At 65.9% G+C, this 22,193-nt stretch overlaps 1 protein-coding gene across 1 annotated transcript in view; it reads right to left on the bottom strand.

The window, feature by feature from the left end:
- The window catches only part of PRR12 (proline rich 12), a 52,088-nt gene that overhangs the window by 6,000 nt on the left and 23,895 nt on the right, over window positions 1-22,193 (bottom strand). Inside the window, 10 exon segments of the mRNA XM_068998830.1 lie at window positions 4,028-4,125; window positions 4,212-4,337; window positions 7,054-7,400; window positions 8,482-8,612; window positions 11,460-11,576; window positions 15,600-15,764; window positions 15,843-15,958; window positions 19,991-20,222; window positions 20,264-20,369; window positions 20,371-20,687. Coding sequence (XP_068854931.1) covers window positions 4,028-4,125; window positions 4,212-4,337; window positions 7,054-7,400; window positions 8,482-8,612; window positions 11,460-11,576; window positions 15,600-15,764; window positions 15,843-15,958; window positions 19,991-20,222; window positions 20,264-20,369; window positions 20,371-20,687 — 1,755 coding nt within the window.

Below are 22,193 nucleotides of genomic sequence, written 5' to 3'. Positions count from 1 at the left end.
CCCATAGAGCTCCCTCAGATCCCTTCCAACCCCATAAAGGCACCTCAGCCCCATAGAGCCACCCCCCAGCCCTATAGAGGCAACCCAGCCTCATAGAGCCGCCCCCCTGCCCTATAGAGGCACCCCAGTTCTATAGAGCCGCCCCCCTGCCCTATAGAGGCACCCCAGTTCTATAGAGCCACCCCCCAGCCCTATAGAGGCAACCCAGCCCCATAGAGCCGCCCCCCTGCCCTATAGAGGCACCCCAGTTCTATAGAGCCCCCTCAGCGCCATAGAGCCGCCCTAGCCCCATAGAGCCACCCCCCAGCCCTATAGAGCCCCCTCAGTGCCATAGAGCCGCCCCCCTGCCCTATAGAGGTACCCCAGCCCCATAGAGCTCCCTCAGATCCCTTCCAACCCCATAAAGGCACCTCAGCCCCATAGAGTCACCTCCCTGCCCTATAGAGGTACTCCAGCCCTATAGAGCTCCCCCAGCCCTACAGAGCCGCCCCCCTGCCCTATAGAGGCACCCCAGTTCTATAGAGCCGCCCCCCTGCCCTATAGAGGTACCCCAGCCCCATAGAGCCGCCCCCCTGCCCTAGAGAGGCACCCCAGTTCTATAGAGCCGCCCCCCTGCCCTATAGAGCCCCCTCAGCGCCATAGAGGCACCCCAGCCCTATAGAGCCACCCCCCAGCCCCATAGAGGCACCCCCCAGCCCTATAGAGCCCCCTCAGTGCCATAGAGCCGCCCTAGCCCCATAGAGCCACCCCCCAGCCCTATAGAGCCCCCTCAGTGCCATAGAGCCACCCCCCTGCCCTATAGAGGTACCCCAGCCCTATAGAGGCACCCCCCTGCCCTATAGGGGCAACCCAGCCCCATAGAGCCGCCCCCCTGCCCTATAGAGCCCCCTCAGCGCCATAGAGGCACCCCAGCCCTATAGAGGCACCCCAGCCCTATAGAGGCACCCCCCAGCCCCATAGAGCCGCCCCCCTGCCCTATAGAGCCCCCTCAGCGCCATAGGGGCACCCCAGCCCTATAGAGCCCCCTCAGTGCCATAGAGCCGCCCTAGCCCCATAGAGCCACCCCCCAGCCCTATAGAGCCCCCTCAGTGCCATAGAGCCGCCCCCTGCCCTATAGAGGTACCCCAGCCCCATAGAGCTCCCTCAGATCCCTTCCAACCCCATAAAGGCACCTCAGCCCCATAGAGTCACCCCCCCTGCCCTATAGAGCCCCCTCAGCGCCATAGGGGCACCCCAGCCCTATAGAGGCACCCCAGCCCTATAGAGGCACCCCCCTGCCCCATAGAGGCACCCCCCTGCCCTATAGAGCCCCCTCAGCGCCATAGGGGCACCACCCTGCCCTATAGAGGCACCCCCCTGCCCCATAGAGGCACCCCAGCCCTATAGAGCTCCCTCAGATCCCTTCCGGCCCCATAGAGCCACCCCCCTGCCCTATAGAGGCACCCCAGCCCCATAGAGCGCCCTCAGCCCCATAAAGCTCCCTCAGATCCCTTCCTGCCCCATACAGCCGCCCCCCTGCCCCATAGAGCCCCCTCAGCGCCACAGAGCCGCCCCCCTGCCCCATAGAGGCACCCCAGCCCTATAGAGATACCCCAGCCCCATAGAGCCACCCCCCTGCCCCATAGAGGCACCCCAGCCCCTTAGAGCCGCCCCCCAGCCCCATAGAGGTACCCCAGCCCCATAGAGCCCCCCCTGCCCTATAGAGCCCCCTCAGCACCATAGAGCCACCCCAGCCCTATAGAGCTCCCTCAGATCCCCCCCCCAGCCCCACACTTCCCCCTCCCCCAGCCCCACAGATCCTTTCCCAGGATGCTCTGAGCCCCACAGCCCCACACTGCCCCATCCCCCAGCCCCACACTGCCCCCTGCCCAGCCCCACAGCCCCTCCCCAGCACCCCCAGCCCCCCCCAGCCCCACAGACCCTCCCCAGCCCCACAGCCCCCTCCTCCAGACCCCCAGCCCCACACTTCCCCCTTCCCCAGCCCCACAGCCCCTCCCCAGAACCCCCAGCCCCACATAGCCCCCTCCCCAGCCCCACAGATCCTTTCCCAGGATACCCCCACCCCCCCCAGCCCCACAGACCCTCCCCCGCACCCCCAGCCCCCTCCCCAGCCCCACACTGCCCCCTCCCCGGCCCCACACTGCCCCCTGCCCAGCCCCACAGACCCTCCCCAGCACCCCCAGCCCCACACTTCCCCCCTCCCCCAGCCCCACAGACCCTCCCCCAGCCCCACTTTCCCCCCCAGCCCCACACTTCCCCCTCCCCCAGCCCCACACTTCCCCCTCCCCAGCCCCACAACAGCCCCCTCCCCAGCCCCACAGATCCTTTCCCAGGATGCCCCCAGCCCCCCCCAGCCCCACACTTCCCCCCTCCCCCAGCCTCCCCCCAGCCCCCCAGCCCCCCAGATCCTTTCCCAGGATGCCCCCAGCCCCACACTTCCCCCTCCCCCAGCCCCACACTGCCCCCTGCCCAGCCCCCCAGCCCCTCCCCAGCACCCACAGCCCCCCCAGCCCCACGGCCCCTCCCCAGCACCCTCCCCAGCCCCACACTTCCCCCTCCCCCAGCCCCAGAGACCCTCCCCAGCCCCACACTTCCCCCTCCCCAGCCCCACTGCCCCACACTTCCCCCTCCCCCAGCCCCACAGATCCCTTCCCAGGATACCCCCAGCCCCACACTGCCCCATCCCCAGCCCCACAGCCCCTCCCCAGAACCCCCAGCACCCTCCCCAGCCCCACATAGCCCCCTCCCCAGCCCCACAGATCCTTTCCCAGGATACCCCCACCCCCCCCAGCCCCACAGACCCTCCCCCGCACCCCCAGCCCCCTCCCCAGCCCCACACTGCCCCCTCCCCAGCCCCACACTGCCCCCTCCCCAGCCCCACACTGCCCCCTGCCCAGCCCCACAGACCCTCCCCAGCACCCCCAGCCCCCCCAGCCCCCCCCAGCCCCACACTTCCCCCTCCCCAGCCCCACAACAGCCCCCTCCCCAGCCCCACAGATCCTTTCCCAGGATACCCCCAGCCCCCCCCAGCCCCACACTTCCCCCCTCCCCCAGCCCCACAGACCCTCCCCCAGCCCCACTTTCCCCCCCAGCCCCACACTTCCCCCTCCCCCAGCCCCACACTTCCCCCTCCCCCAGCCCCACAGATCCTTTCCCAGGATACCCCCAGCCCCCCCCAGCCCCACACTTCCCCCCTCCCCCAGCCTCCCCCCCAGCCCCCCAGCCCCCCAGATCCTTTCCCAGGATGCCCCCAGCCCCACACTTCCCCCTCCCCCAGCCCCACACTGCCCCCTCCCCAGCACCCACAGCCCCCCCAGCCCCACGGCCCCTCCCCAGCACCCTCCCCAGCCCCACACTTCCCCCTCCCCCAGCCCCAGAGACCCTCCCCAGCCCCACACTTCCCCCTCCCCAGCCCCACTGCCCCACACTTCCCCCTCCCCCAGCCCCACAGATCCCTTCCCAGGATACCCCCAGCCCCACACTGCCCCATCCCCAGCCCCACAGCCCCTCCCCAGAACCCCCAGCCCCCTCCCCAGCCCCACATAGCCCCCTCCCCAGCCCCACATAGCCCCCTCCCCAGCCCCACAGATCCTTTCCCAGGATGCCCCCACCCCCCCCAGCCCCATACTTCCCCCTGCCCAACCCCACAGATCCTTTCCCAGGATACCCCCATCCCCCAGCCCCACACTTCCCTTTCCCCCAGCCCCACAGATCCTTTCCCAGGATACCCCCACCCCCCCCAGCCCCACACTGCCCCCTGCCCAGCCCCACAGACCCTCCCCAGCACCCACAGCCCCCCCAGCCCCACGGCCCCTCCCCAGCACCCTCCCCAGCCCCACACTGCCCCCTCCCCAGCACCCCCAGCCCCCCACTTTCCCCTCCCCCAGCCCCACAGATCCTTTCCCAGGATACCCCCACCCCCCCCCAGCCCCACACTACCCCCTCCCCAGCACCCCCAGCACCCTCCCCAGACCCTCCCCCAGCCCCCCAGCCCCACACAGCCCCCCCAGCGCCCCCCACCCCTCACCTGCAGGCTGGGGTTCAGCGTCACCCTCTTCAGCACCTTCTTCTTGTGGTCGTTGAGGATCCCGTCGATTTTGCGCATGGGGGGCAGGTACAGCTCATCTGGGGGGAGGGGTGGGGGGGCGTCACTGGGGGGGGCTCCGAGGGCTGAGGGGTGGGGGAGGGGTGGGGGGAGGGTCCTGGCTCACCGTTGGTGTCCTCCAGGGCCTGGATCATGTCGGGGTCCAGGGCGGTGCTGACGAGCATCTCCACGTAGCTGCGGTACATCTCCTTCATGGCGCGCGTGTTCAGCACCCGCCCGGGCGGGGCCCGCTCTGCGGGACGCGGCCCCTTTAAGAGGGGGGGGGGGGGGGGCACGCCCAGACCCTTCCCCTGCCCCTCCTCCAAAATCCCTTCCCCGCGGTGTGGATTGCAAAAGGAGCGCGGTCCCTTTAAGAGGGGGAGGGGCACGCCCAAACCCTTCCCCTGCCCCTCCTCCAAAATCCCTTCCCGCGGTGTGGATTGAAAAAGGAGCGCGGCCCCTTTAAGAGGGGGAGGGGCACGCCCCTGCCCCTCCCCCTCCTCCAAAACCCCCTCCCCATCATGTGGATTGAAAAAGGAGCGCGGCCCCTTTAAGAGGGAGAAGAGCATGCCCAGACCCACCCCGCGGTGTGGATTGAAAAAGGAGCGCGGCCCCTTTAAATGAAAGCCACGCCCTTCCCCTGTGGCCCCGCCCACAAAAGCCCCCTCCTCAAAAATCCCCCCTCCCCCCAAATTTTAGGGGAGGCGGCGCCTTTAAGTGGAAGCCACGCCCCCTTCACCCAAACCACGCCCACCAAAGCCACGCCCCCTTACAGCAGCCAATAGGAACCGGGAACAAGCCCCGCCCCCACATCGCCATATATGGGCAAAACCACGCCCCTTAAAGCGGCCACGCCCCCTTAAAGCGGCCACGCCCCTTAAAGGGGAACGGGGGGTGTCCCAACTCCTCCCCGCCCCCAGGGGCCCCCCCAAAAAACCACCAAATTTTGGGGTGTCACCTCCAGGGTCCCCAAAAAACGCCCCAAGGTCCCCCCAAATCATCAGGGACCCCCCCCCCCCCCCCCAAAAAAAAAAACCCTCTCAGAGACCCCAAAATCTTCAGGAACACCCCAAAAAATCAGCCCCGAACACCCCAAATTCACCCTCGGAACGCTCCCAAATTTCGGGGTCCCCCCCAAAAAAACCCTTCAGGAATCTGCCCCCCAAAACCTCACCCCCTTTTCCCCCCCTCAGGACCCCCAAATCCCCCTCCCAAATTTTGGGGTGAGCCCAAAACTTGCCCCCAAAAACCCCTCGAACCACTCCAGGAGTTGTGGTCCCCCCAAAACCCCTCCAAAATTTGGGGTCCCCCCCCAAAACTCCCCCCAAAGCCCTCCCAGATTTCAGGGTCCCCCCCCAAAACCCCTCCCAGATTTTGGGGTGCTCCCAAAACCCCTCTCAAACCCCCCCCCCCTCGATTTCGGGGTGCCCCAAACCCCCCAAACCCCCCTAAATTTCGGGGTCCCCCTCCCCGATTCCGGGGTCCGTCCTCTGCCTGCCCCCCAAATTTCGGCGTGCCCCTCCCAAACCCCCCCCAAATTCCGGGGTGCTCCCCACTCCCCATTTTGATTTCGGGGTCTCCCCCAAGTTTTGGGGTCTCTCCCCCGGTTCCGGGGTCCCCCACACCCCTCATTTCGATTTCGGGGTGCTCCCCATCCCCCATTTTAATTTCGGGGTTCCCTCTCTGTTTCGGGGTGCTCCCCACCCCCATTTTGATTTCGGGGTCTCTCCCCCGATTTCGGGGTGCCCCCCCAAACCCCCAATTCGATTTCGGGGTGCCCCCCCAGCCCCTCCACCCCCCATTTTGATTTCGGGGTCTCTCCCCCGATTTCGGGGTCCCCCCCGCCCCCATTTCTATTTCGGGGTGCTCCCCATCCCCCAATTCGATTTCGGGGTGCCCCCCCACCCCCAATCCGATTTCGGGGTGCTCCCCGCTCCCCGCCCACCCCCTCCACCCCCAATCCGATTTCGGGGTGCCCCCCACACCCCCCACTCCCCAATTCGATTTCGGGGTGCCCCCCATCTCCCAAAGCCCCAATCCGATTTCGGGGTGCCCCCGCACCCCCTCCACCCCCAATCCGATTTCGGGGTGCCCCCCCAAACCCCAAAGCCCCAATTCGATTTCGGGGTGCCCCCCATCTCCCAAAGCCCCAATCAGATTTCGGGGTGCCCCCCCAAACCCCAAACCCCCAATCCGATTTCGGGGTGCTCCCCCACACCCCCCGCCCCCAATCCGATTTCGGGGTGCCCCCCGCACCCCCCCCAAACCCCCAATCCGATTTCAGGGTGCCCCCCCACCCCCCCCACCCCCAATTCGATTTCGGGGTGCCTCCCACCCCCCTTCACCCCCAATTCGATTTCGGGCTGCCCCCCATCCCCCAAACCCCCAATTCGATTTCGGGGTGCCCCCGCACACCCCCCACCCCCCAATCCGATTTCGGGGTGCCCCCCCGCACCCCCGCCCCCAATTCGATTTCAGGGTGCCCCCCCAAACCCCAAACCCCCAATTCGATTTCAGGGTGCTTCCCATCCTCCAATCCGATTTCGGGGTGCCCCCCCGCCCCCAATCCGATTTCGGGGTGCCCCTGCACCCCCTCCACCCCCAATTCGATTTCGGGGTGCCCCCGCACCCCCTCCACCCCCAATTCGATTTCGGGGTGCCCCCCCGCCCCCAATCCGATTTCGGGGTGCTTCCCACCCCCCAATCCGATTTCGGGGTGCCCCCCGCCCCCAATCCGATTTCGGGGTGCTTCCCACCCCCCAATCCGATTTCAGGGTGCCCCCCGCCCACCCCCCCCACCCCCCATTTCGATTTCGGGGTGCTCTCCATCCCCCATTTCGATTTTGGGCTGTCCCCCGCACCCCCCGCCCCCAATCCGATTTCGGGGTGCCCCCCGCACCCCCCAAACCCCCAATTCGATTTCGGGGTGCCCCCCGCGCCCCCCGCCCCCCGTCCCCTCCCCCTCTCACCCTCCTCGCTGGGGGGTTCGGGGCTCGAGCCCGACTCCGACGTCGTCGCCGCCTCCTTGAGCCACTTTTTCCTCTTCTTGGGGGGGGGCTCCGCCTTCACCTTGGGGGGCTTGGCCTTGGCCTTGGGGGGGGGCGGGGCCGGGGGGGGCCCGGGGGGGCCCCGCGGCCGGCGCGGGGGGGGGGCGGGGGCTGGGGGAGGGGGGGGGTCGTTCCTCGGGGGTCTCTCGGCTTTTGGGGGGCGCTCGGTTTTTGGGGGGCGCTCGGCTTTGGGGGCTTTTTCGGGGGGGTCCGTTTTGGGCGGGGGGGGAGGGGCTTTGGGGGCGCTGGGTTTGGGGTGGTTCTGCCTCCTTGAAGGGGGGGGGGAGGGGAAAAAAAAAAAAAAGGGGGGGGGGAGAGGGGTCAGAGGGGTGGGGGAGGGGCACCATAAAGTGTCCCCAAGGACCCACCCCCTCCCCCCCCCGCCCCTCTCCTCCCCTCCCCCCCCCGCTGAAACAGCTCCGGGGGGTGGGGGGGCAATGGGAGCCCCTCCCCCTCCCCACCCCCCCACCCCTGAGGGGACATCGGGGACAAAAGGGGCACCCCCCGAAGGCTCGGTGGTGCTGCCCAGGTGTGCCCAGGTGGGCCCAGGTGTGCCCCAGGTACCCCCAGGTGTGCCCAAGTGTGCCCCAGGTGTGCCCCAGGTGTGCCCAGGTGTGCCCCAGGTACCCCCAGGTGTGCCCCAGGTGCCCCCAGGTGTGCCCAAGTGTGCCCAAGTGTGCCCCAGGTGTGCCCCAGGTGTGCCCAGGTGTGCCCCAGGTGTGCCCCAGGTACCCCCAGGTGTGCCCAAGTGTGCCCAAGTGTGCCCCAGGTGTGCCCCAGGTGTGCCCAGGTGTGCCCCAGGTGTGCCCCAGGTACCCCCAGGTGTGCCCAGGTGTGCCCCAGGTGTGCTCCAGGTGGCCCCAGATGTGCCCCAGGTGTGCCCCAGGTACCCCCAGGTGTGCCCCAGGTACCCCCAGCTGTGCCCAGCTGCCCCCAGGTGTGCCCAGGTGTGCTCCCAGCTGCCCCCAGGTGTGCCCCAGGTGATTCCAGCTGCCCCCAGGTGCCCCCAGGTGTGCCCAGGTGTGCTCCCAGCTGCCCCCAGGTGTGCCCCAGGTGATTCCAGGTGCCCCCAGCTGTGCCCAGCTGCCCCCAGCTGTGCCCAGCTGCCCCCAGGTGCCCCCAGGTATGCCCCAGGTGTGCCCAGGTGCCCCCAGGTGTGCCCAGGTGTGCTCCCAGCTGCCCCCAGCTGTGCCCAGCTGCCCCCAGGTATGCCCCAGGTGCCCCCAGGTGTGCCCAGCTGCCCCCAGGTGCCCCCAGCTGCCCCCAGGTGTGCCCAGGTGTGCTCCCAGCTGCCCCCAGCTGCCCCCAGGTGCCCCCAGGTGTGCCCAGGTGTGCCCGGCGGTGCCGCACCTGAGGGCCAGGGGCCGGTGCCAGGGTTTCCGCGAGCACACGCGCACGTAATCCTTCTTGTTGACGTTCTCCAGGAACTTGACGTAGAGGCGCTGGTAGCGGTGCTTGGCATCCCCGAAATAGCCCAGGTACTGCGGGGCGCGGGCACCGCGCGCTCAGGGCACCCCGGCACCGCCCGCGGACCCCAAACCCCACCCGGGGACACCAAAAACCCCACCCGGGACACCAAAATCCCACCCGGGGAGCCCAAAATGCCACCCGGGGACACCAAAATGCCAACCGGGGAGCCCAAAATCCCACCCAGGGATCCCAAAATACCCCCCAAAATGCCACCCGGGGACACCAAAATGCCACCCCGGGATCCCAAAATACCCCCCAAAATCGCACCCGGGGACCCCAAAATCGCACCCGGGGACACCAAAATATCCCCCAAAATGCCACCCAGGGACCCCAAAATGCCACCCGGGGATCCCAAAATGCCACCCGGGGACACCAAAAACCCCACCCCGGGATCCCAAAATCCCACCCGGGGAGCCCAAAATACCCCCCAAAATGCCACCCGGGGACACCAAAATGCCAACCGGGGATCCCAAATCCCACCTGGGGACACCAAACCCCACCCGGGACACCAAAAACCCCACCCCGGGATCCCAAAATCCCACCCGGGGACCCCAAACCCCACCCGGGGATCCCAAAATACCCCCCAAAATGCCACCCGGGGACACCAAAACCCCACCCAGGGACCCAAAAATCCCACCCGGGGATCCCAAAATCCCACCTGGGGACCCCAAATCCCACCCGGGGATCCCAAATCCCCACCCGGGGATCCCAAAATCCCACCCGGGGATACCAAATCCCACCCGGGGATCCCAAAATCGCACCCGGGGACCCCAAATCGCACCCGGGGACCCAAAAATGCCACCCGGGGACCCCAAAATCGCAGCCGGGGATCCCAAAATACCCCCCAAAATGCCACCCGGGGACACCAAAATGCCAACCGGGGATCCCAAATCCCACCCGGGGACACCAAAATGCCACCCCGGGATCCCAAAATACCCCCCAAAATCGCACCCGGGGACCCCAAAATCGCACCCGGGGACACCAAAATATCCCCCAAAATGCCACCCAGGGACCCCAAAATGCCACCCGGGGATCCCAAAATGCCACCCGGGGACACCAAAAACCCCACCCGGGGAGCCCAAAATCCCACCCGGGGAGCCCAAAATACCCCCCAAAATGCCACCCGGGGACACCAAAAACCCCACCCGGGACACCAAAAACCCCACCCCGGGATCCCAAAATCCCACCCGGGGATCCCAAAATACCCCCCAAAATGCCACCCGGGGATCCCAAAATCCCACCTGGGGATCCCAAACCCCACCCGGGGATCCCAAAATACCCCCCAAAATGCCACCCGGGGATCCCAAAATCGCACCCGGGGACCCCCAAAATGCCACCCGGGGACCCCAAAATGCCACCCGGGGACACCAAAATGCCACCCAGGGACCCCCAAAATGCCACCCGGGGATCCCAAATCCCACTCGGGGATCCCAAAAATGCCACCCGGGGACCCCAAAATCCCACCCGGGGACCCCAAAACCGCACCCGGGGACCCCAAAATCGCACCCGGGGACCCCAAAATGCCACCAGGGACCCCAAAATGCCACCCGGGGACCCCAAAATGCCACCCGGGGACCCCAAAGGTTTTGGGGGCGTTTTTGGGGGTGTTCTTGGGACATTTTTTGGGGCGTTTTGGGGGCGTTTTTGGGGGTGTTTTGGGGCGTTTTTGGTTTTTTTGGGGGGGGCGTTTTTGGTATTTTTTTGGGGGCGTTTTCGGGGTTTTTTGGGGGCGTTTTTGGTTTTTTTTGGGGCGTTTTTCGAGCTTTTTGGGGTGGTTTTTGGACGATTTTGGGGTGTTTTTGGGGAAGTTTTGGGGCATTTCTGGGGGTGTTTTTGGGGGTGTTTTCGGGACATTTTTGGGGTGGTTTTGGGGTGGTTTTCGGGGCATTTTTCGAGCATTTTGGGGTGATTTTCGTACGATTTAGGGGCATTTTGGGGGTGGTTTTGGGGGTATTTCTGGAGGCGTTTTTGGGGTGTTTTCTGGGTGTTTTTTGGGGCGTTTTGGGGGCATTTTGGGGTGTTTATTGGGGTGTTTTTGGGGCGTTTTTGGGGGTGTTTTTGGGGCATTTTTGGGGATGTTTTTGGGGCATTTTCTGGGTATTTTTGAGATATTTTGGGGGTGGTTTTGGGGCATTTTGGGGTGTTTTTTGGGATGTTTTTGGGGCATTTTCTGGGTATTTTTGGGCATTTTGGGGGTGGTTTTGGGGGTGGTTTTGGGGGTGGTTTTGGGGATGTTTTTTGGGGCGTTTTTGGGGATGTTTTTGGGGCATTTTCTGGGTATTTTTGGGGCATTTTGGGCTGGTTTTGGGGTCTTTTTGGGGGTGTTTTTGGGGCAATTTGGGGTGGTTTTTGGGGCGCTTTTGGGGATGTTTTTGGGGCATTTTCTGGGTATTTTTGAGACATTTTGGGGGTGGTTTTGGGGGTGGTTTTGGGGGTGGTTTTGGGGATGTTTTTTGGGGCGTTTTTGGGGATGTTTTTGGGGCATTTTCTGGGTATTTTTGGGGCATTTTGGGCTGGTTTTGGGGTCTTTTTGGGGGTGTTTTTGGGGCAATTTGGGGTGGTTTTTGGGGCGCTTTTGGGGATGTTTTTGGGGCATTTTCTGGGTGTTTTTGGGGCAATTTGGGCTGTTTTTTGGGGCGCTTTTGAGGATGTTTTTGGGGCATTTTCTGGGTGTTTTTGGGGCAATTTGGGGTGTTTTTTGGGGCGCTTTTGGGGATGTTTTTGGGGCATTTTCTGGGTGTTTTTGGGGCAATTTGGGCTGTTTTTTGGGGCGCTTTTGGGGATGTTTTTGGGGCATTTTCTGGGTATTTTTGGGGCATTTTGGGGCTGTTTTTTGGGGGTGTTTCTGGGGTGCTCACGTTGCTGGTGGCGCAGAACTGGCGCTGCCCGTCCTTGATCTCGGGGGTGAATTTCTGCAGCAGCGCCTTCTGCACCCGCCAGATGGGGGGCGGCTCCCGGCCCGTCTGCAGCGCCAGCTGGGGGGGCAAAAACGGGGCTCGGGGGGGTCCTGAAACCCCCAAAACCCCCCCCAAAACCCCCAGAGCCATCCCCACCCCCCCAGAGCCAAAGGAACCCCCAAAAGTCACAGAAATCCCCCAAAATTCAGAGAAATCCCTCAAAATCCCCCCAAAATGCCCCTCAGGTGCCCTCCCAGTGCCATCTCCTGACTCCCAGTGCCCTCCCAGTGCCCTCCCAGTGCCCTCCCAGTGCCTCCCAGTGCCTCCCAGTGCCATCTCCTGACTCCCAGTCCCTCCCAGTGCCTCCCAGTGCCATGTCCTGACTCCCAGTCACTCCCAGTGCCCTCCCAGTGCCCTCCCAGTGCCATCTCCTGCCTCACAGCATGTCCAAATGCCCCTCAGGTGCCCTCCCAGTGCCTCCCAGTCCCCTCCTAGTGCCCTCCCAGTGCCATATCCTGACTCCCAGTCCCTCCCAGTCCCTCCCAGTGCCCACCTTGAGGGTGGGGATGTCCTCCACGCGCACCACGAACTCGTCCCTCTCCCTGAAGATGCCTCCCAGTCCCTCCCACTCCCTCCCAGTGCCTCCCAGTGCCCTCCCAGTGCCCTCCCAGTCCCTCCCAGTGCCCACCTTGAGGGCGGGGATGTCCTCCACGCGCACCACGAACTCGTCCCTCTCCCTGAAGATGCCCCCCAGTGCCTCCCAGTGCCTCCCAGTGCCCTCCCAGTGCCATGTCCTGACTCCCAGTGCCACGTCCTGACTCCCGGTCCCTCCCAGTGCCCTCCCAGTGCCCTCCCAGTGCCATGTCCTGACTCCCAGTGCCATGTCCTGACTCCCAGTCCCTCCCAGTGCCCTCCCAGTGCCATTTCCTGCCTCACAGCATCTCCAAATGCCCCTCAGGTGCCCTCCCAGTGCCATCTCCTGACTCCCAGTGCCTCCCAGTGCCCTCCCAGTGCCTCCCAGTCCTCTCCCAGTGCCATCTCCTGACTCCCAGTGCCCTCCCAGTCCCTCCCAGTGCCCTCCCAGTGCCATTTCCTGCCTCACAGCACCTCCAAATGCCCCTCAGGTGCCCTCCCAGTGCCATGTCCTGACTCCCAGTCCCTCCCAGTCCCTCCCAGTGCCCACCTTGAGGGCGGGGATGTCCTCCACGCGCACCACGAACTCGTCCCTCTCCCTGAAGATGCCCCCCAGTGCCTCCCAGTGCCCTCCCAGTGCCCTCCCAGTGCCTCCCAGTGCCATCTCCTGACTCCCAGTGCCTCCCAGTGCCCTCCCAGTGCCTCCCAGTGCCATGTCCTGACTCCCAGTCCTCTCCCAGTCACTCCCAGTGCCCTCCCAGTGCCATTTCCTGCCTCACAGCACCTCCAAATGCCCCTCAGGTGCCCTCCCAGTGCCAATGCAGTGCCTCCCACTGCCTCCCACTCCCTCCCAGTGCCCTCCCAGTGCCTCCCAGTGCCCTCCCAGTGCCCACCTTGAGGGCGGGGATGTCCTCCACGCGCACCACGAACTCGTCCCTCTCCCTGAAGATGCCCCCCAGTGCCTCCCAGTGCCCTCCCAGTGCCTCCCAGTGCCTCCCAGTGCCCACCTTGAGGGCGGGGATGTCCTCCACGCGCACCACGAACTCGTCCCTCTCCCTGAAGATGCCCCCCAGTCCCTCCCAGTGCCCTCCCAGTGCCCTCCCAGTGCCTCCCAGTGCCCACCTTGAGGGCGGGGATGTCCTCCACGCGCACCACGAACTCGTCCCTCTCCCTGAAGATGCCCCCCAGTGCCTCCCAGTGCCTCCCAGTGCCCTCCCAGTGCCATGTCCTGACTCCCAGTGCCATGTCCTGACTCCCGGTGCCTCCCAGTGCCCTCCCAGTGCCTCCCAGTGCCATGTCCTGACTCCCAGTCCTCTCCCAGTCACTCCCAGTGCCCTCCCAGTGCCATTTCCTGCCTCACAGCACCTCCAAATGCCCCTCAGGTGCCCTCCCAGTGCCAATCCAGTGCCTCCCACTGCCTCCCACTCCCTCCCAGTGCCCTCCCAGTGCCTCCCAGTCCCTCCCAGTGCCCACCTTGAGGGCGGGGATGTCCTCCACGCGCACCACGAACTCGTCCCTCTCCCTGAAGATGCCCCCCAGTGCCTCCCAGTGCCCTCCCAGTGCCATGTCCTGACTCCCACTCCCTCCCAGTCCCTCCCAGTGCCCTCCCAGTGCCTCCCAGTCCCCCCCAGTGCCCACCTTGAGGGCGGGGATGTCCTCCACGCGCACCACGAACTCGTCCCTCTCCCTGAAGATGCCTCCCAGTGCCCTCCCAGTGCCATGTCCTGACTCCCAGTGCCATGTCCTGACTCCCAGTGCCTCCCAGTGCCCTCCCAGTGCCTCCCAGTGCCATGTCCTGACTCCCAGTCCTCTCCCAGTCACTCCCAGTCCCTCCCAGTGCCCACCTTGAGGGCGGGGATGTCCTCCACGCGCACCACGAACTCGTCCCTCTCCCTGAAGATGCCCCCCAGTGCCTCCCAGTCCCTCCCAGTGCCTCCCAGTGCCTCCCAGTGCCCTCCCAGTGCCCTCCCAGTCCCTCCCAGTGCCCACCTTGAGGGCGGGGATGTCCTCCACGCGCACCACGAACTCGTCCCTCTCCCTGAAGATGCCCCCCAGTGCCTCCCAGTCCCTCCCAGTGCCTCCCAGTGCCTCCCAGTGCCCTCCCAGTGCCCTCCCAGTCCCTCCCAGTGCCCACCTTGAGGGCGGGGATGTCCTCCACGCGCACCACGAACTCGTCCCTCTCCCTGAAGATGCCCCCCAGTGCCTCCCAGTCCCTCCCAGTGCCTCCCAGTGCCTCCCAGTGCCCTCCCAGTGCCCTCCCAGTCCCTCCCAGTGCCCACCTTGAGGGCGGGGATGTCCTCCACGCGCACCACGAACTCGTCCCTCTCCCTGAAGATGCCCCCCAGTGCCTCCCAGTCCCTCCCAGTGCCTCCCAGTGCCTCCCAGTGCCCTCCCAGTGCCCTCCCAGTCCCTCCCAGTGCCCACCTTGAGGGCGGGGATGTCCTCCACGCGCACCACGAACTCGTCCCTCTCCCTGAAGATGCCCCCCAGTGCCTCCCAGTCCCTCCCAGTGCCTCCCAGTGCCCTCCCAGTGCCCTCCCAGTCCCTCCCAGTGCCCACCTTGAGGGCGGGGATGTCCTCCACGCGCACCACGAACTCGTCCCTCTCCCTGAAGATGCCCCCCAGTGCCTCCCAGTCCCTCCCAGTGCCTCCCAGTGCCTCCCAGTGCCCTCCCAGTGCCATATCCTGTCTCCCACTCCCTCCCAGTGCCTCCCAGTGCCCTCCCAGTGCCCTCCCAGTGCCTCCCAGTGCCCACCTTGAGGGCGGGGATGTCCTCCACGCGCACCACGAACTCGTCCCTCTCCCTGAAGATGCCCCCCAGTGCCTCCCAGTCCCTCCCAGTGCCTCCCAGTGCCTCCCAGTGCCCTCCCAGTGCCATATCCTGTCTCCCACTCCCTCCCAGTGCCTCCCAGTGCCCTCCCAGTGCCCTCCCAGTGCCTCCCAGTGCCCACCTTGAGGGCGGGGATGTCCTCCACGCGCACCACGAACTCGTCCCTCTCCCTGAAGATGCCCCCCAGTGCCTCCCAGTGCCCTCCCAGTGCCCTCCCAGTGCCTCCCAGTGCCATGTCCTGGCTCCCAGTGCCTCCCAGTCCCTCCCAGTGCCCTCCCAGTGCCCTCCCAGTGCCTCCCAGTGCCCACCTTGAGGGCGGGGATGTCCTCCACGCGCACCACGAACTCGTCCCTCTCCCTGAAGATGCCCCCCAGTGCCTCCCAGTGCCCTCCCAGTGCCATGTCCTGACTCCCACTCCCTCCCAGTCCCTCCCAGTGCCCTCCCAGTCCCTCCCAGTGCCTCCCAGTGCCCACCTTGAGGGCGGGGATGTCCTCCACGCGCACCACGAACTCGTCCCTCTCCCTGAAGATGCCCCCCAGTGCCTCCCAGTGCCCTCCCAGTGCCATGTCCTGACTCCCACTCCCTCCCAGTCCCTCCCAGTGCCCTCCCAGTCCCTCCCAGTGCCTCCCAGTGCCCACCTTGAGGGCGGGGATGTCCTCCACGCGCACCACGAACTCGTCCCTCTCCCTGAAGATGCCCTCCCCGCCGCTCTCGGCCTCCTCGTCGCTCGTGTCCCCGCAGACGGCGGCCGTGCCCTGCTTCTGTGCCAGGTGCAGCGCCCGCGCGTCCGGCGCCCCCGCGCCCTCGGGGGACCCCCCCCCCCCGGCCGGGCTGGGAGACCCCCCCCCCGCCCCTCCCCCACCCCCTGCCCCTCCCCCGGCCTTGGCGGCCGCGGGGGGGGAGGGGGGCAAGGTGGGGGTGGGGGGAGCTTCGGCCTGGGGGGGCTCCGGGGGTGGCGGGGGAGGGCTCGGGGGGGGCTCCTCCGGTGGGGGGGCGTCTGTGGGGGGAGGGGAGAGAGAGGGGGAGGGGGGTTAGAGGTGGGTCCTGGAAGGGAGAAGTGGGGGTCAAATGGCTCCCAGAGGGTCCTGGAAGGGAGAGGTGGGGGTCAAATGGCTCCCAGAGGGTCCTGGAAGGGACCTATGAGCCCCTAAATGGCTCCCAGAGGGTCCTGGAAGGGAGAGGTGGGGGTCAAATGGCTCCCAGAGGGTCCTGGAAGGGAGAGGTGGGGGTCAAATGGCTCCCAGAGGGTCCTGGAAGGGAGAGGTGGGGGTCAAATGGCTCCCAGAGGGTCCTGGAAGGGAGAGGTGGGGGTCAAATGGCTCCCAGAGGGTCCTGGAAGGGAGAGGTGGGGGCCAAATGGCTCCCAGAGGGTCCTGGAAAGGACCTGTGATCCCCAAATGGCTCCCAGAGGGTCCTGGAAGGGACCTATGAGCCCCTAAATGGCTCTCAGAGGGTCCTGGAAGGGAGAGGTGGGGGTCAAATGGCTCCCAGAGGGTCCTGGAAGGGAGAGGTGGGGGCCAAATGGCTCCCAGAGGGTCCTGGAAGGGAGAGGTGGGGGCCAAATGGCTCCCAGAGGGTCCTGGAAGGTTCCCATGAGCCCCAAATGGCTCCCAGAGGGTCCTGGAAGGGACCTATGAGCCCCAAATGGCCCCTAGAGGGTCCTGGAAGGGAGCTATGTGGCCCTGGAGGCTCTCTGTGGGTCCTGGAAGGGACCTATGAGCCCCAAATGGCTCCCAGCAGGTCCTGGAAGGGACCCATGTGCCCCAAGAAGATCCCCATGAGCCCCAAATGGCTCTCAGAGGGTCCTGGAAGGGAGAGGTGGGGGTCAAATGGCTCCCAGAGGGTCCTGGAAGGGAGAGGTGGGGGTCAAATGGCTCCCAGAGGGTCCTGGAAGGGAGAGGTGGGGGTCAAATGGCTCCCAGAGGGTCCTGGAAAGGACCTGTGATCCCCAAATGGCTCCCAGAGGGTCCTGGAAGGGACCTATGAGCCCCTAAATGGCTCTCAGAGGGTCCTGGAAGGGAGAGGTGGAGGCCAAATGGCTCCCAGAGGGTCCTGGAAGGGACCTATGAGCCCCTAAATGGCTCCCAGAGGGTCCTGGAAGGGAGAGGTGGGGGCCAAATGGCTCCCAGAGGGTCCTGGAAGGGACCCATGTGCCCCTGGAGGCTCTCTGTGGGTCCTGGAAGGGACCTATGAGCCCCAAATGGCTCCCAGCAGGTCCTGGAAGGGACCTATGTGCCCCAAATGGCTCCCAGAGGGTCCTGGAAGGGACCTATGTGCCCCAAATGGCCCCTAGAGGGTCCTGGAAGGGACCCATGTGTCCCTGGAGGCTCTGAGAGGGTCCTGGAAGGGACCTATGACCCCCAAATGGCTCCCAGAGGGTCCTGGATGGGAGATGTGACCCCCAAATGGCTCCCAGAGGGTCCTGGAAGGGACCCATGTGCCCCAAATGGCCCCTAGAGGGTCCTGGAAGGGAGCTGTGTGGCCCTAGAAGGTTCCCATGAGCCCCAAATGGCTCTCAGAGGGTCCTGGAAGGGAGATGTGGCCCCCAAATGGCCCCCAGAGGGTCCTGGAAGGGAGAGGTGGGGGTCAAATGGCTCCCAGAGGGTCCTGGAAGGGAGAGGTGGGGGTCAAATGGCTCCCAGAGGGTCCTGGAAGGGAGAGGTGGGGGCCAAATGGCTCCCAGAGGGTCCTGGAAGGGAGCTATGTGCCCCTGGAAGCTCTCTATGGGTCTTGGCAGCTCCCGGTGCCCTCCCAGCAGGTCCTGGCAGGTCCCTATGTACCCCGGCAGGTCCTGGCAGCTCCCAGTGCCCTCCCAGCCACCCAGGACAGGTCCTGGCAGCTCCCAGTGCCCCCATGGCAGGTTCTGGCAGGTCCCTATGTACCTCTGGCAGCTCCCAATGCCCTCCTAGCCACCCGGGGCAGGTCCTGGCAGCTCCCAATGCCCTCCCAGCAGCTCCTGGCAGGTCCTGGCAGCTCCCAATGCCCTCCCAACCACTCGGGACAGGTCCTGGCAGCTCCCTATGTACCCCTGGCAGCTCCCAGTGCCCTCCTAGCCACCCGGGGCAGGTCCTGGCAGCTCCCAATGTCTCCCCCAGCAGGTCCTGGCAGGTCCTGGCAGCTCCCAATGCCCTCTCAACCACTCGGGACAGGTCCTGGCAGCTCCCAATGGCCCCCTGGCAGCTCCCAGTGCCCCCATGGCAGGTCCTGGCAGCTCCCTATGTACCCCTGGCAGCTCCCAATGCCCTCTCAGCCTCCTGGGGCAGGTCCTGGCAGCTCCCAGTGCCCCCCTGGCAGGTCCCTATGTATCCCTGGCAGGTCCTGGCAGCTCCCTATGTACCCCTGGCAGCTTCTGGTGCCCTTCCAGCAGGTCCTGGCAGCTCCCAATGCCCTCCCAACCACCCGGGACAGGTCCTGGCAGCTCCCAGCAGCTCCCAATGCCCTCCCAACCACCCGGGACAGGTCCTGGCAGCTCCCAAAATCTCCCCCAGCAGGTCCTGGCAGGTCCTGGCAGCTCCCAATGCCCTCCCAGCAGCTCCTGGCAGCTCCCAGTGCCCTCCCAACCACCCGGGACAGGTCCTGGCAGGTGCACCCCGGCGTCTCACCGTGCGGCTCCGCGTCCCTGCGCTCGGGGGGCTCGTCCAGCGCCGAGATGGCCGAGCTGGAAGCTCCCTACAGGTCCTGGCAGCTCCCTATGTACCCCTGGCAGCTCCTGGCAGCTCCCTATGTACCCCTGGCAGCTCCTGGCAGCTTCCTATGTACCCCTGGCAGGTCCTGGCAGCTCCCTATGTACCCCTGGCAGCTCCCAATGCCCTCCTAGCCACCCGGGACAGGTCCTGGCAGCTCCCAGTGCCCCCATGGCAGGTCCTGGCAGGTCCCTATGTACCTCTGGCAGCTCCCAATGCCCTCCTAGCCACCCGGGGCAGGTCCTGGCAGCTCCCAGTGCCCCCCTGGCAGCTCCCAATGCCCTCCCAACCACCCGGGGCAGCTCCCAGTGCCCTCCCAACCATCCGGGACAGGTCCTGGCAGGTCCTGGCAGCTCCCAATGCCCTCCCAACCACCCGGCACAGGTCCTGGCAGCTCCCAGTGCCCCCATGGCAGGTCCTGGCAGGTCCCTATGTACCTCTGGCAGCTCCCAATGCCCTCCCAACCACCTGGGACAGGTCCTGGCAGCTCCCAGTGCCCTCCCAGCAGCTCCTGGCAGCTCCCAATGCCCTCCCAACCACTCGGGACAGGTCCTGGCAGCTCCCAGCAGCTCCCAATGCCCTCTCAACCACCCGGCACAGGTCCTGGCAGGTCCTGGCAGCTCCCTATGTACCCCTGGCAGCTCCCAATGCCCTCCCAACCACTCGGGACAGGTCCTGGCAGCTCCCAGTGCCCCCATGGCAGGTCCTGGCAGGTCCCTACGTACCCCTGGCAGCTTCTGGTGCCCTTCCAGCAGGCCCTGGCAGCTCCCAGTGCCCTCCCAACCACCCAGGACAGGTCCTGGCAGCTCCTGGCAGCTCCCAACCACCCGGGACAGGTCCTGGCAGCTCCCAGCAGCTCCCAATGCCCTCCCAGCAGCTCCTGGCAGCTCCCAATGCCCTCCCAACCACCCGGGACAGGTCCTGGCAGGTCCTGGCAGCTCCCAGTGCCCTCCCAACCACCCGGGACAGGTCCTGGCAGGTCCTGGCAGCTCCCAATGCCCTCCCAGCAGCTCCTGGCAGCTCCCAGTGCCCTCCCAACCACCCGGGACAGGTCCTGGCAGCTCCCAACCACCCGGCACAGGTCCTGGCAGGTCCTGGCAGGTGCACCCCGGCGTCTCACCGTGCGGCTCCGCGTCCCTGCGCTCGGGGGGCTCGTCCAGCGCCGAGATGGCCGAGCTGGAAGCTCCCTACAGGTCCTGGCAGCTCCCTATGTACCCCTGGCAGCTCCTGGCAGCTTCCTATGTACCCCTGGCAGCTCCCAATGCCCTCCCAACCACCCGGCACAGGTCCTGGCAGCTCCCAACCACCCGGCACAGGTCCTGGCAGGTGCACCCCCAGCGTCTCACCGTGCGGCTCGGCGTCCCTGCGCTCGGGGGGCTCGTCCAGCGCCGAGATGGCCGAGCTGATGCTCTTCTGCAGGTCCTGGTTCTTGCTGACCGAATCCTCCTCGTCCGACGAGAAGCTGGGCAGCGTCTCCAGGTTGCGCTTCAGCTCCTCGTCCAGGCGCTTGCAGGGCGACGGGCACGCCATCACCAGCCCCTCCCCCTCCCCACCCCCACCACCCCCACCCCCCCCCGTCTCCAGGGACCCCCCCAGCACCGGGAAAGCGCCGGGGGCACCCCCTGAGGAGGAGGAGGAGGAGGAGGAAGAGGAAGAGGAGGAAGAAGAGGAGGTGGTGGTGGTGGCGGCGATGCGGGCGGGGGGCTTGGAGGGGCTCGGGGGCAGCGGGTGCCGCTTGCCCGATTTGAGGAAGTCCAAGAAGGAGGCCATGAAGCCCGACTTCATCTCCGGCTGCTTCTCCTCGGCCTCGCGCAGCTTCTGCTTCATGCGGCTCTGGGACGGCTCCGGCAGCGGCTCCGGGAGCCCCGGGAAAGGAGGAGGAGGAGGAGGAGGAGGAGGAGGAGGAGGAGGGAGAGGGGGTGCGGAGGAAGCTGGAGGGATGGAGGAGGAGGAGGAGGAGGAGGAGGAGGAGGAGGAGGGTGGTGGTGGTGGTGGTGGAAGGGCGGTGGTGGTGGAGCCTGGTTTGGATACGGCCAGTTTGATCTGGGGAAGGGAAGGAGGGAGCAGTGAGCACCAGGGAGCACCAGGGAGCACCAGGGAGCACCAGTGAGCACCAGTGACCACCAGTAACCCCCCCATTGGATACGGCCAGTTTGATCTGGGGAAGGGAAGGGATGGACCAGTGACCACCAGTGACCACCAGGGAGCACCAGTGACCACCAGTGACCCCCAGTGACCACCAGGGATCCCCTGACCCCCAGTGACCACCAGTGACCACCAGGGAGCACCAGGGGCCACCAGTGACCACCAGTGACCCCCAGTGACCACTAGGGATCCCCTGACCCCCAGTGACCACCAAGGACCCCCAGTGACCACCAGTGACCACCAGTGACCACCAGGGACCACCAGGGACCACCAGGGAGCACCAGGGACCCCCTGCCCCCCAGTGACCACCAGTGACCACCAGGGAGCACCAGGGGCCACCAGTGACCCCCAGTGACCACCAGGGACCCCCCCATTGGATACGGCCAGTTTGATCTGGGGAAGGGAAGGGATGGACCAGTGACCACCAGTGACCACCAGTGACCACCAGTGACCACCAGGGAGCACCAGTGAGCACCAGGGACCCCCTGGGACCCCCTGACCCCCAGTGACCACCAGTGACCACCAGTGACCACCAGTGACCACCAGGGACCCCCTGACCCCCAGTGACCACCAGTAACCCCCCCATTGGATACGGCCAGTTTGATCTGGGGAGGGAGGGAGGGACCAGTGACCACCAGTGACCACCAGGGACCCCCTGTCCCCCAGTGACCACCAGTGACCCCCAGTGACCACTAGGGATCCCCTGACCCCCAGTGACCACCAGTGACCACCAGTGACCACCAAGGAGCACCAGGGACCCCCTGACCCCCAGTGACCACCAAGGACCCCCAGTGACCTCCAGTGACCCCCAGTGACCTCCAGTGACCCCCAGTGACCCCCCCATTGGATACGGCCAGTTTGATCTGGGAGGGTTCCAGTATGGACCAGTGACCACCAGGGACCCCCCCCATTGGATACGGCCAGTTTGATCTGGGGGAGATGGACCAGTGACCCCCAGTGACCCCCAGTGACCCCCAGTGACCACCAGTGACCCCCAGTGACCACCAGTGACCCCCTGACCCCCAGTGACCCCTCAAAACCCCCTTTTCTCCAATATTTCACCTCCAAAGGCACCACGACCCCCCCCAGCTCCTCACCTTGAAGGATTTGGGGGTCTCCAAACCATCCTCACTCCCAATTTTGGGGCGATTTGGGATCATTTTGGGGGCCAGAACACCACAGGAACCTCCCCAAACCCTCTTTTCCTCCCAAATCCCCCCCAACTCCCCACCTTAAGCAGCTCAGGGGTCTCCAAACCATCCTCACTCCCAATTTTGGGACCATTTGGACATCAGAAACCTCCCAAAAACCTCTTTTCCTCCCAAAATCTCCCCCCTTAAGTGGCTCCAAACCATCCTCACTCCCAATTTCGGGGCGATTTGGGATCATTTTAGGGGCCAGAAC

Source organism: Aphelocoma coerulescens, unplaced genomic scaffold (genome assembly GCF_041296385.1).
Source record: "Aphelocoma coerulescens isolate FSJ_1873_10779 unplaced genomic scaffold, UR_Acoe_1.0 HiC_scaffold_180, whole genome shotgun sequence".
In the NCBI taxonomy this organism is placed as follows: domain Eukaryota; kingdom Metazoa; phylum Chordata; class Aves; order Passeriformes; family Corvidae; genus Aphelocoma; species Aphelocoma coerulescens.
The sequence above is the reverse complement of the archived record's forward strand: the minus strand, read 5'-3'. Positions and strand labels throughout refer to the sequence as shown.